This window comes from Bombina bombina, chromosome 3, assembly GCF_027579735.1.
Source record: "Bombina bombina isolate aBomBom1 chromosome 3, aBomBom1.pri, whole genome shotgun sequence".
Classification (NCBI taxonomy): Eukaryota; Metazoa; Chordata; class Amphibia; order Anura; family Bombinatoridae; genus Bombina; species Bombina bombina.
The window spans coordinates 593,512,930-593,527,218 of NC_069501.1; the positions used below are offsets into that span (position 1 = coordinate 593,512,930).

Genomic DNA, 14,289 nt, shown 5'->3' on the forward strand with positions numbered 1-14,289 from the left:
TTAAAAATTATTATACATACTGTAAAAAAAATCCAAGTAATCCATAGAATATATATTTTTTACAGTATGTATAATAATTTAATAATTATTAATATTTTTATAGTGATTGCTAGCCTCTCTTTTCTCTCTCTCCATATTGAAAAAGATCTGCAATGGGTTACCCTTTGAACAAAACAACTAATGGGCAGACTTAAATATTATTTTAAACATTTTCTTTTTCTGACACATAAAGACAAAGATCTCCCATTAGCTTCGCTAAGAATTATAGATAATTATTTTTTTTTATCTTTGCCTGATGTGCATTCTATAGATAAGGTACTACCGGTTAGATCTGGAGATCTGTAGGGAAACGTCGGTTGCTGGCATTACTTGCCAATGACATCCTCCGTGATGGAGAGAAAGTCACGGAACCTTCGCCTGTCTTGTTCTGTTTGGAATCCGAGCCTGTCTCCCCTGTAGAGTCTGGTGTATGGGGTCTGCTGCCTTTTTTAACGTCGGTTTTTGATGGCGTCCACGATCTAGTGCCACATAAGCTGTTTCGTCCTCTATTGCTGCATGCAGTATCAAGAGCAAAGCCACCCCTTTCCACCACTCTTGAGAAGTTTAGTGGAGCACTAATTCTCCGAGACTTTTTGACTATATTAGTGTTCTCATTGTATACAGTATTTGGGAATAGACAATCAACGGTGTCTTTAGATAACATTTCAGGCATAGTTCCCATTTGCAGACATGGGGCACTCTCCACGCTTGAATGGGTACTTCTAATGCAACCTTTTCTTCTTTCTGCACGGTTTTGTATAGTCTTTACTTCTGGGCTAGACATTTTGCTTATTATTTCATTGGTGTGTAAGCTGGCATTTTGGAAATTAGTTTCTACTATGTTTTCTGAATTCATCTCATTTATTGATTTAGTTTCTTGCTCATCATGAATACAAGTATTACAGTTCTCTGTCTGTTCATCTTCAATTGGGAGAAAAGTACAGGGAGGATTTAAAATAGGATATACTGCTGGATCATTCTGTTTTTCCATTAACAAGGTGTAATTACTGGGTGCTGAAGGTAATGTCTTATGTGGGCTGGAAGATGTATCCATGCATGTATGAGTCACTGCAGAACTTTTATGTGATTTTAATGCATAAAAATCATCAAACTCATTTTTAATCTTATATCGTACCAAACATCCTTTTTTGACCTTTTTCACCCCAAGGTGTCCAATCTCTAGTATGTTAAGAAATAAAGAAACAGCAGCTATGCATTGCATGAATAGCATGAACACTGTTTTCTCAGTAGGTCTGGATACAAAACAGTCAACTACATTGGGACATGGGTCCCTATGGCACTTGTAAAGTGAAGCCAGCTGAACACCATACAGCAGATGCTGTCCAACCATGAAGCCAACCTCAACAGCAGATCTGGTGAATATATGAATAACATATGTGCAGAGAAGGGAGCCGCGAAGTGGTGCCTTGTTCAGCTTCCTTTGCTCAAGTTGTCGGAGTTCACGTTCTAATCTTTTCCTATCTTCTGTCATTTCATAGTCTACTCCATCAAGTTCACCTTTTAGTTGGTTTTTCTTTCTGTGCCTTTCTTTCTCTAGTGCTCTCAGTCTGTAGATGGCATGGCCCATGTAAACCAGAGAAGGGGAGGACACAAAAATAACCTGCAGGACCCAGTATCTGATCAGTGATATAGGAAATGCCTGGTCATAGCAGACGTTTCTGCACCCAGGTTGCTCTGTGTTGCATACAAAATGAGATTGCTCATCATTCCAAACCTCTTCAGCTGCGACACCCAGGACAAGCATCCGGAATATGAATAAGATGGTAAGCCAGATCTTACCGACAATAGTGGAGTGAATGTGGACCTCCTCCAGGATGACTCCTAGGAAATTCCAGTCTCCCATTTTTAGTCCACCATCTCAACACTGAAAAGGGATAAAAAAAGAAAAGGTTGTGAAATAATTTGTTGCAGCTGTGTCCAGCTACAGGTCAAAGCATTACATTCGATGCTAAGATATGATTATGAATGTGTAGCTTTGATGTATGTGTCAAACGCTGACTTGTTTCTTTAGTCACTCTTACCTTTCTCTGTGTGTGTTTACTTATTTTTAAGGGATATAAAAGTTATGATTCAGATAAAGTATCCACATTAAGAGACTTTTTAAATGTACTTCTACTATTACATTTATTTTGTTCTCTTGGTATCTTTTGTTGAAAAGCATGTCTAGGTAGATTCAGGGGAGTATTAGGCTACTGGGAGCTAGCTGGTGATTGGTGACTACACACATATGAATCTTGTCTTTGGCTCACCAAGAGTGTTCAGTTAGCTCCTACTTGTGCATTGCTGCTCTGGAGCTAACTTAAACTATGTGTTAAAACATTTACAGGGGTTAAACACATTGCTATATATGAGCAACTATGCAATAATTAAATGGTCTAACACATTAAACACTTGTTTTCCCTTTTAGTATCATAATTCTGTATTCTCTGTCACACAATAATGGCTGTTGCTGTTACTTCTAGATGTTCCTTTTCCACCTAACAAAAATATAATTTATGCTTACCTGATAAAAAAAATGATTTCATGGTAGTGAGAGTCCACGATCCATTACTCATGGGAATTACTCTTCTCTACCACTAGGAGGAGACATAGATTCCCAAACCCCAAGAGCTCTATAAAACCCCTCCAACCTGACAAATTCCTTAGTCTAACGTATAGCCAAGCAAATGAGGTAAGAAAAAGGAATAAGAGTCATAAAAGGAGAAAGGAAAAAAGATGTTTTTAAAAAAATCAACCCTAAGAAAAAACAAAGGGTGGTGGCTCGTGGACTCTCACCGCCATGACAAAAAATAATTGATCAGGTAAGCATAAATTATGTTTTCTCTTCTTTTGTGGTGAGAGTTCACAATCCATTACTCATAGGAACTAATACCCAAGCTGTGGCAGACCACAAGTAATAACATAAAGGGAGGGATTTATTCATCAAAACTAGACAACTTCCTGAAGGACCTTTCTACCAAAGGCTGCTTCAGAGGAAGCAAAAATGTAAACATTTTAAAATTTAGTAAAGGTATGCAAAGAAGACCAAGTGGCCGCCTTGCAAATTTGATCAACTGAAGCATCATTCTTGAAAGCCCAAGAAGTGGCAACTGATCTAGTAAAATGAACCTCCAAATAAGCTCTGTGAAGCAAAAAGTTTTAACCTAGAGGCTAAAGAAATACAGCCCTTCTGACTTTTCCTAAGACCAGTAAGAAGGACAAACAAACTAGAAGTTTGTCTGAAATCCTTAGTTGCATTAACATAAAATGTAAATGCTCTAATAACATAAAAAAACTGCAAGATCTTTCAGAAGCATTTTGGGGATCAGGACAAAAGGAGGGAACAACAATCTCCCTATTATTGTTGTGTGAGGTAAAAAATTAAATCTAGTCCGCAAAACAGCCTTATCCTGACAGCGTATGATGTCGGCATTTAGCGATGTCCGTCCGCATCATTGTAAATCAGCCCCTAAAACTTCAAAGAGAAGAAATAGGCTTAATAACAGCTTTAATTCGGACTAGAGCCTGGACAAAACAATGAATATCAGGAAGAATGCCAGGAAAAATTATGCTAAGTTTTCCAAACTTTCTGATACATTTTCCTAGAAACAGGCTTAAGAGCCTGGATCAGAGTGTTAAAGTGCCATAAAACATGTTGAGACCTGTACATATCCTAAAAGGGCTAATTAAGTAAAAATTGCTTGCATTAAAAATTGCTGGCAAGTATTTTAAAATAATTTTCAAAAATAAGCAAAATTTGTTACATATCTATGCTGTCTGGAGAAGTCTGATCCACCTTCCCTTATCAGTGTTTAGCATCAAAAACACAGGCATTGTATTTCAACTGAGTTCACAGCAGCTTATTTACTTCTAGGCATGCTCCAGCAGATAATAATTGTTAAAGTCTTGTATTCTACCAAAGCAAAGGTGGAGATAGATACAGCCATATAAGGAATTGTGTGGGGGGAGTTAGAGCTGTACAATTCAGAAACTTAAAAGACAGGGTTAATGGCAAAACACTGCTGTATAAATTTGCAAGTAAAGTAATTAATGTACATATTATTATATTGTGTCTCTATCCCAACTTGTTTTATGTCCCTTTAATCACAGAATCTGAGAATGCTCTATGACTCAGAACTAAACATTCAATTTCCATTCCATCAAGTTTAGAGAGTTTAAATTTGGATGGAAGAAAGGACCTTGAGACAGAAGGCAATTGGACATTTGAACCAGATCTGCATAACAAATCCGGTGAGGCCACACTGGGACTATCAGGATTACAAATAACTGTTCCAATTTTATCTTGGAAATTACTCTGGAAAGTAGAACCAGAGGAGGATACTCATAAGCAGGCTGGAAGGACCAAAGAACTACTAGAGCATCCATTACTTCTGCGTGAGGATTCATGGACCTCGCAAAGTACTGGGAAGTTTGTTGCTCACACGAGAGGCCATCAAATCTATTTCTGGTAGGCCCCATAGATCTACAATCAGATAGAACACATCCTGATGAAGAGACCACTCTCCTAGATGCAAAGACTGACAACTGCGAAAGTCTGCCTCCCAATTGTTCACTCCTGGGATGTGAATCGCAGTTATTAGGCAAGAATTGATTGGTAACCTCGCCTCCCGAGGATCCCAAACCTCTTGTGCTGTTAGAGCCCCTCAAACAGCTCCCCAACCTGAAAGACTTGCATCTGCGGCGATCATAGACCAGGTAACATGAGCAAAAGAAGCTCCCTGAATAATAGAGACAGGTGTGTGCTGGAATCTAAAAATATAAGATATATTTTTTGTGTATAATCCCTGCACTACTGACGTAGCATACAAAGCTGAAAAGGCCTCATGTGAAAATGAGCAAATGGAATTGCATCCAAAGCTGCAATCATGAGGCCTAGTACTTCCATACACAAAGCCACTGAAGGGAATGAGAGAGACTGAAGGTTCAGACAAGCTGATATCAATTTTATTCGTCTCAGTCATGGACACTGAATCTATTTGGAAACCTAAAAAGGTAACCTTTGTCTGAGAAATCAAGGAACTCTTTGGTAAATTGATCCTCCAACCATTTTTTTTAAGAAACAACAATAGTTGTTTTGTGTAAAATTTTGGTAAAGGAAAAGACAGAGCTAGTACCAAGATATCTTCCAGGTAAGGAAACACTACTCTAGGCTCTGATTACAGACAAAAGGGCAACCAAAACCTTGATAAATATTCTTGGAGCTTTAGTCAGACAAAATGGAAGAGCAACAAACTGATAATGTTATTCCAGCAAACCTCAGAAACTGTTCAGTGTGAATTGGAATATGAAGGTAGACATAAACTGACCTTGCTGAACAAAAGGCAGAATAGTCCTGATAATTTCCATTATGAAATATGGAATCCTTACAAACTTGTTTAGAGTCTTGCCGGAATTAAGCATTGCACAAGTACGCAGTTTTGGGCTGTTGTGCAATGCTGACCCCTGCCCGCGCACATCCAATCACACACGGGCAGGAGCTGCTAATCTCCCCTGTTGGATGAGACCAGGGAGATTGGAATTCGCCACCTTAGAGGTGGTGAAGAGGTCAGGCAAGCAGCGGTCTGCACTGCTTCAAAAATATGGACTGCAGTTCCTAGTGGGGCAAAAGGCTGGTGAAGCCTTTGATAAATTGACCCCTTAAGATCCAAAACTGGTCTGAAATTGCCTTCCTTCTTTGGAACAATGAAGGCATTTTAATAAAATCTCATCCCCTGATCCTGCAAAGTAACTGGAACAATTACTCCCATATCTTCCAGATCTGAGACAGATTGAAGAAAAGAATATGATGAACAATCTTTGTGTAGAAGTGTAGCCGCCTCTTAAACAAGAGATAATTTAGCAAGAGTTAGCTCAGTATAATTGCGAGAGTAAAGTCACCACCAATAATCATTAGACGGTAAACGGGTGAGCGAGACTGGTCTTTAGAGTGCATTCGGCACAGACAGACATAAGTATAGACTCAAACGAACTCCAAAACTTTAACAGCATCACATAACAGGTAGAGTTGCCCAAAACTATGCATACATGGTAGTACACAACTGACTTAACAATTCCTGTATCAGAAATTTGGCTGTGTTGGCCGTCAGTGTCACAACGATAATGTCAAAAATGTCTTCACTCACTCACCCGCTCCTAGTGCTGCAAACCCTCTAACTCGATCCGGAAAGTGCAGAAAGACATCCGCTTGTAACAGACAGTGGTAGAGCTTCTCCAACACGATGATCGGTTCCTCCAACATAACTGCACGTATACCAGAACAAACCGAACACCCATAACTCCAGACTAGAAGTAAACTGCGGCAGGGGAATGATCAGGGTAAAAGGCTGGTGTTCCCACAGGTAGATACAAAGGGGCCCATTTAACAAGCTCCATAGGGAGCTTGTGGGCCCGTGTTTCTGGCGAGTCTTCAGACTCACCAGAAACACAAGTTATGGAGCTGCGGTCTAAAGACATAACCCTGTCCGCCTGCTCTGAGCAGGCAGACATGAATCGACAGAAATCAACCCTATCGAGTACGATCGGGTTGATTGACACCCCCTTGCTGGCTGCCCATTGGCCGCGAGTTTGCAGGGGGCGGCGTTGCACCGGCAGCTCTTATGAGCTGCTGGTGCAATGCTGAATATTGCTCTCCGCATTCAACAAGGTTTTGCGGCCACACTGGGACTATCAGGATTACAAATGACTGTTCCAATTAATAAATACAGATATAAAAAGCTACATGACAATTGGATTATAATAAAGATCATCAAAACATAGGTATTAAGTAATGACTATTAATGACTATTCGAAGTGAACATTTTGAAGTGAACATGGCTTATGTATATCAATATATGCAAATGATAATAAATACCTTGTTTAGGGAATAATTTCAGTTATAGTGAGATATATAGATGGGGTGAAACAAATTATAAATAATCAATTTTTGACCTCTAAAATATTAGCCAATGCAAATTCATCAATCAATGACAATTAGAGGTCTAAGATACCTTAATAAATAAGGAACCACCTTAAATTATAACATCCCATATATCTAAACTATTAACTAATATGAACCCCTAAATTGTAAATTGGATCTATGATGCGTATAAAAGGGGAAAACTAGGAGGTGAGTAGGTAGTTTATAGGAGTAATGGTGATATAAAGTTCCGCCTCAGACTATCTATAGTCCACTGGACATCCAGACTCAACGTTGCCAGTAATTAATAATATCAAACTCTAAATTGAAGCCTATGGGAGTTAGACAATTGAGTCTGAATATCCAGTAGACCTGCTATCTGCAAAGCAATGTGAACCTATCTCCCCCTCTAGAGGATCTTTTGATTTGCTCAATTGCTCTCCACTTAAAACTACTGACATCTTGGAGATGCACCTCCAAAAAATGCCTAGATAGAGCTGAACATGGCCTCTCACCTGATATGTAAGATAGATGTTCCCTGATACGGGTACCCACATCTCTCATGGTTCTACCTACATAGCTTTTAGAACACAGGGTACACTCAACAACATAGATCACAAATGTTTATTTGCAATTAACACAGCCTCTAGTGTCAAATGTTTTACCTGAATGGAAAGAGGGAAAGGTCTTACCAACCTTAACAAAGTCACAAGTTACATTTATGTCTCCCACATTTGAATGTCCCATTATGTTTTAACCATGAGCTACTTGAATCAGCTTCCTTCAACACGCTAGGAGATAAAATGTTACCTAGTGTGACATTTCTCTTGGCAACATACATGCACTCGCCTTCCACTATATCTCAATTTTTTATCACCCATAAGTATGGGCAGATTCTTTTTTTTTTTTTTTTTTTATTTAAATTTCTTTATTTACAATCAACAATGTATACAATGTTCCAACATAATTTAGAGCCACACAAAGGGCATGATAATGAAATACATAACACATGTGATAAACTAATTCTATTAACACAAAAATTAGATTTCTGTTCAAAAAAAAAAAAAAAAAAAAAAAAAAGGGGATAAAGGGAAAAGGGAGTTAAATTACCATATCCCCAACAACACCAGGTCGGAATCCCGAAAAGGGTATATTAGATATTCAATTTCATTTGGCGGGAGTGCTTTTATAAACATTGACCATTTAAGAAAAAACCTGGTAACTTCATAGTTATTAGCTGTATTAGTATCAATTTGCTCAAGAAGACATTGCTTCATTAGGCAATTTTTAATTTCTGGTATGCTAGGGACTGTTCGTAATTTCCATTTTTTAAAAATGAGATATCTAGCGGCCAGTATAGTCAAATTAGTAATTCTATTGTTACTTTGCTTACTCTCCGAAAAAAGGAAAACCATATCTACTGCAGATATTGTCAGAGTGGGGTTATTCAGTATTTTGCGAAGCCAAAATTGGACTTTCAGCCAGATGTTTCTAACTTTTGGACAGGTCCATGTCATGTGCAGAAGGTTTGCGGAAGGAAAAGAGCATTTAGGACAACTAGCAAAATTAACATTTCCACATTTAAACCCTTTTTCTGGAGTGAAATATGACATGTGAATTACTTTCAAATGGGACTCCCTCCAGGTTGAGGAAAGAGTTTGCATAACAACTTGAACTGAAGAATATAATAATTTGGGATCTAGTTCTTGCATTAATAGTGCAGCCCACTTAATACACAGCTTATCCAGGTTCAATGTTCCCCGGTCTGAGACTAGAGCATTATACCCTGGAGTAATTGACATGCATCCATTTTTAACTAATACCAACCAATTTTCGATATTTCCCAGTGACCAATTCCAGCCATGATCAGTTAAAAGTTTTTGAGCGTAATGTCTCGCTTGAAGATAAGCAAAGAAATTTCTTTGCGGGAGATTAAATTCATGCCTAAGGGAATCAAATGTTTTAACTCATTGTCTTTCCAAGTCTATTATTTGTATTACATTAGCAAGACCCTCCTGCTTCCATTTTGAAAAGAGTACTGAATTTAGACCTGCTGGGAATTGAGGATTCCCCAGAAGTGGAAGATATCTTGAGACTCTGTATTCTATAACTAGCCTGTTACACATCTTTTTCCATGCCAAAATTGGATTATATATGGATCTCAATTTCTTTAGTGCAAGAGGTATGAAACCAACATTAGCATGAATAAGTGCAACAAGAGAAACGGGACTTGTTATATTTTTTTCTAGATTGTTATTAGTAATGTAATCTTTTGAAAATATCCAATCTGTTACTATGCGGGCCAGAGAGACATAATTATAGGCCTTAAGATCAGGTAAAGCTAGACCCCCATATTTAATGGGGAGATAGAGCTTCTGCAGGGAAATTCTAGACCTCTTGTTTTGCCATATAAATGACCGCAAGGCTGAGTCAAAGGATGTCAGGTCTTTTTTTCTAAGAATTACAGGAGTATTTTGAAGAATGTAGAGTATTTTTGGAAGTAAAATCACCTTGTAAGCAGCTATTCGTCCCGAAAGGGACAGCGGTAAATTATGCCAGTTTTTAAAAGTATCTTTAATTTTATTTATAATTGGTATAATATTTAGGGTGTACCATCTATCAGGGTTCGGAGATATCATAATTCCTAGATATCTAAATGAATCCTGGACTATGGAAAAAGGTATATTTATGCATGATTCCTTAGTCTGTTTAATCCAGAGAAATTCTGATTTTGTGACATTCACCTTGTATCCGGAAAAAGATCCGAATTGTTGTAAAATTAGAAGAAGTCTGGGTATATTTGTTTTGGTGTTAGTCATATATATCAGAATGTCATCTGCATAAAGTGCAATTTTTGATTCATGACTGCCTATTTTAATTCCCTCTAATTGCTGTCTTATTGATATGGCAAGCGGTTCGATAGCAATATCAAAAAGGATGGGGGACAGGGGGCAGCCTTGCCGAGTCCCTCGCCGCAGGAGAATATCCTGTGAGAGAGTCCCGTTAACTATCATCCTTGTAGATGCTTTACGGCACAGATTTGTGACAAACTTAAGAAAATTCCCTTTCAGCCCAAATTGCTCTAGTGAAAATAGAAGGTGGTCGTGCTGAACCGAGTCAAAAGCCTTCTCGGCATCTATGGCTAGAATTGCCTGATCCATGTTAGAACCCTCCCCTAGTGAATCTGAGCCATCATTTGTTCTAAGATAATCAATAATAAGCATGAGTTCTCTGATTTTAGCGGACGAATTCCTATTCTTTATAAACCCAGCTTGATCAGAGTTAATAATAAGAGGTAGAACTAATTGCAGCCGTTGGGCTAAAATAGAAGTTAAATGTTTGTAATCTGAATTCATGAGAGCAATAGGTCTATAAGATTCCTTTAATACTGGGTCTTTCCCTTTTTTTAGAAGCAACGTCGTGTAGGATGCTGAAAAATTTGCCGTAGGCTCATTGCCCTGTACGTATATGTAATTAAATAGAGCAGTTACATAGGGTGTTATACTTTGTGAAGTTATTTTGTAAAATTCGTTAGGGAGTGCATCTGGACCAGGAGATTTATTAGAGGGTAAATTTTTAATTGTGTTGGCCACTTCTAAGTTAGTTATAGGAGAATACAGCTGTTCTAGTGCATCCGAAGGTATTAAGGGATGCAAAATCTTTTTCCAAAAATCATCTCTTTGTGTGATATTCGGAGGTTCACAGTTATATAAATCAGTATAATAGTTAAAAAAGGTTCTGATAAGGTCTTCAGAAGACCTAACTTTTTGACCATTAACATTTAATGCGTCTATCATCTGAGAGCCCTTTTCCTGTTTAAGAAGTTTTGCCAGTTTACCTTATTTATTCCCATGCCTATGTAATTTTGCAGAAAATCTGATATCCTTTTGTGTTGATTTAAACAACAGCAATGAGTCCCTTTCTCCTAATGCTGCGATATACTTAGCCCAGTTTAGCTGTGTGCTTTCAATTAAATAAGAATTATACGCATTTGTCACTGCACGTAAAAGCTCATTCTCCCTTTTTTTAAGTTTTTTGCTTCGTGTGATGGTGTATGCCAGAATTTCTCCCCTTAAGACCGCTTTTGCGGTTTCCCAAAATAAGTCAGGGCGATTCAGAGCTTCCGAGTTAAATGTTATGTATTCCCTGAATTTTATTTCCAACCAATTTTTGAACTTAACATCTGATGCCAGGTATGTAGGAAAAAAAAATCGATTATTCCTTAAATGGGAGGCGTCTATTTGAAACTCAAGGGAAATAGGAGCATGATCTGAAATGACTATAGGTGAAATTTGAGCAAAAACTTTCCATTTACATAAACGTTCATCCAGTAAAAGTAAGTCAATTCGTGAAAGCGATTTATGCGCTTTTGACATACATGTGTAATCATGTGTATCGGGGTGTTGTAATCTCCAAATGTCATGGATTTTGAGATTATTGAACATTCTTAGAAACAATTTTGCCTCTAATTTGTCCCTTTTGGTCTTTTGAGTGGCTGAATTTTGCCGCATTCTATCTAGGGGATATTGTGGGGCCATATTGAAGTCACCACCCATTATTAAGAAACCCTCTGCATATTCCATAAGCCCAAAATAACAAATTAAAAATATTCGGAGCATATACATTACATATGGTGTAAAGGGTATTGGCAATTTTAACCTTTAGTATAAAATATCTCCCTTCCTGGTCTGATTCAGTGCCTATCGTTTCATATTTGAGTTTCTTTCCCATCAGAATGGCCACCCCACCCTTACGTTTCACACTAGGTGAAGAAAAAAAAAATTCTTTTACCCAGGAAGATTTTAATTTGAGAACTTCTTCGGCTCTCAAATGCGTCTCTTGTAACAATGCAATAGACGTGTTCTCTTTCTTCAAATATGATATTATCGTTTTTCTTTTAATGGGGGAGGTAAGGCCGCCAATGTTCCAAGATAAAATTTTAAATCCGGTTGCCGTACTAATTATTTACACGTAGTGGAGGAAGAGGGAAAAGAAACACAGAACAAAAAAAAAAAAAAAACATAGAAGAAAGAGAAGAAAAGAAAAAAACATAATAAGAGGTGAGAGTTTTGCCACACAAACTCTCAACCAACCCAAACTGCAGGGGTTCAACCATCATTAAAACGAGATAAGGGAATAAAGGGAATTTAATGCATAGAGAGGAAAAAACAAAAAAAAAAAACATAGGCATCTTTAGTTGATACCTATATCAGCATATCTCTACCTATTTTTCTGACTGGTATTTGCATAAAATTTACCTGCTGCTGTAGCTGTGTCAAAGAAATGAATATCATCATCGCATACCACTCTAAGCCTTGCTGGATGTAAAATAGTAGCCCTCAACCCATGCTGTATAAACTTTGTGCACCATGGGGCTAATTCCCTTCTTTTCATTGCAGTATCTACTGCATAATCCTGAAATATAAAAAATTGTGTGCCCCCCAGAAAAACAGGTTGATGCTTTCGATAAAGTTGGAGGAAAGTTATGGGCAGATTCTTTTTAATGATCTTGCAAATCTGATCATACTGGTTTGAAAATGATGTGACAAACTGGCTTTTTTGCTGCATAGACTTAGCCGGTCTCTTCTTATTGGGGGAATTGTTTAACAGAGAATTCCTCTCCATCTTTGTTACCTCCTGCAAAGCTCTATCTACTGTTGTCTTGGAATAGCCCCTTTCTCTAAGCCTTTTGCTGAGTTGTCTGCTCTCATCCCGAAACGTGCTCTCCATGGTGCAGTTCTGGCATATCCTCATAAACTGCCCCTTGGCAATGCCTTTAAACACATGCCTAGGATGACTACTACTCGCATGCAAGAGGCTATTGCCGGCTATTGGTTTCCGGAAGAGAGCAGACACTACCCTGTCCTCTGAAGGCAGGCCTCGAAATGAGATGTCCAAAAAAGATATTACATCCTTGTTTCACTCATAAGTGAACTTTAGATCCACGTCATTGGCATTTAGGTTATTCACAAACTGTTCAGCCCCAGTTAGGCCGGTAGACCATACTATGAGCAGATCGTCTATATATCGGATATACCTGACTATATGAGTGGAAATTGGGGCGTTGCCATCTCCATAGATGTGGGACCTCTTCCACCACCCCATAAAGAGGTTCGCATAGGAGGGGCGAATTTCCCCTCCATAGCGGCACCACATCTCTGGAGATAGAAGCGCCCCTGGAACATAAAAAAATTATGCTCCAGTAGGAATTTCACTGCCCCGTACCACCATATCTTTCATTTCTGAAGACAGCTCTGTGTATAAATCCAAAAAGTACTCAACAGCTCTCAGGCCATAAGTATGGAGGATTGAGGAGTACAGTGACACAACATCCACTGTCAGCCAACTGTACTCCTCTCTCCAAAAAACCCTCTCCATTTTGCATATTGCTTGTGTGGTATCCTTAACGTAGCTGGGAAGTCTGGAAACAAGGGGTTGCAAGAAATGGTCAACCCATTTAGATAAAGGTTCCATCACTGAACCTATCCCAGCCACAATGCCTTTCACATTTTGTATGCTTTTATGCACCTTAGGGAGGTGGTGGAAGATGGGAACAACTGGATCCTTGACCAGCATCCATAAGCCCATCCTCCACTGCCTCATCAACCAAATGTTTCAGTTCTCGCAGGAATCTTTTAGAAGGATGCCCCGGGAGTATAGCATATGCCTCATCATCCTGTAACTGGCGCAAAGCCTCAGCCACATAGCTACTCCTGTCCATGACTACCACGCTTCCTCCCTTATCCGACTGTTTAATCACAATCTGTTTATTGTTTTGTAGCCCAGCTAGCGCAGTTTTTTCTTTAACAGTCAAATTGTGGGGTCCAGCCTGTGTAGTTATGGACAGGTCAGTCAGATCCTCTACAACTCTTTGATGAAACATCTCAAGCAATTTCCCCCTTGCCTGAAGGGGGTAAAAGGATGATGCCGATTTCAGAGTTGGTATAGTAACCTTCATATCTGTCACGTTCTGTTCACATCCCTCTTTATACAGACCTTCAAGGGATACTAAGGTACAGGAATCAATGAAATCCAGGTTATTCAAGTTGCCTGATGTATCAGGTCTATTTTCCACACATCCAGAATCAGGGGTCTGAGATCTCGTATAAGTTTGTTCACATCAAGAATAGTCTGAAACAGATCAAAATTTCTTGATGGGACAAAGCCCAATCCATAATTAAGTACCTTGGTTTCAACCACTGATAGTGGATATGTGGAAATATTGATAACCAAGTTCATTGACATTTCTTCTGTTTTTTGTTTTTCATTCTCAACGAATACCTGGCCTGTTCCTGGTTCCCCCCTCCATATTTGGGGTTCCTGTACCTTGAGTC

At 38.7% G+C, this 14,289-nt stretch overlaps 1 protein-coding gene across 1 annotated transcript; it reads right to left on the reverse strand.

Moving 5' to 3' along the window:
• Window positions 1–325: 325 nt before the first annotated feature.
• GJA9 (gap junction protein alpha 9) lies at window positions 326–1,903 on the reverse strand. The gene has a single exon (XM_053704795.1). It carries the CDS (start codon window positions 1,901–1,903, stop codon window positions 326–328), a length of 1,578 nt encoding a protein of 525 aa, XP_053560770.1.
• Between the last annotated feature and the right edge of the window lie 12,386 nt (window positions 1,904–14,289).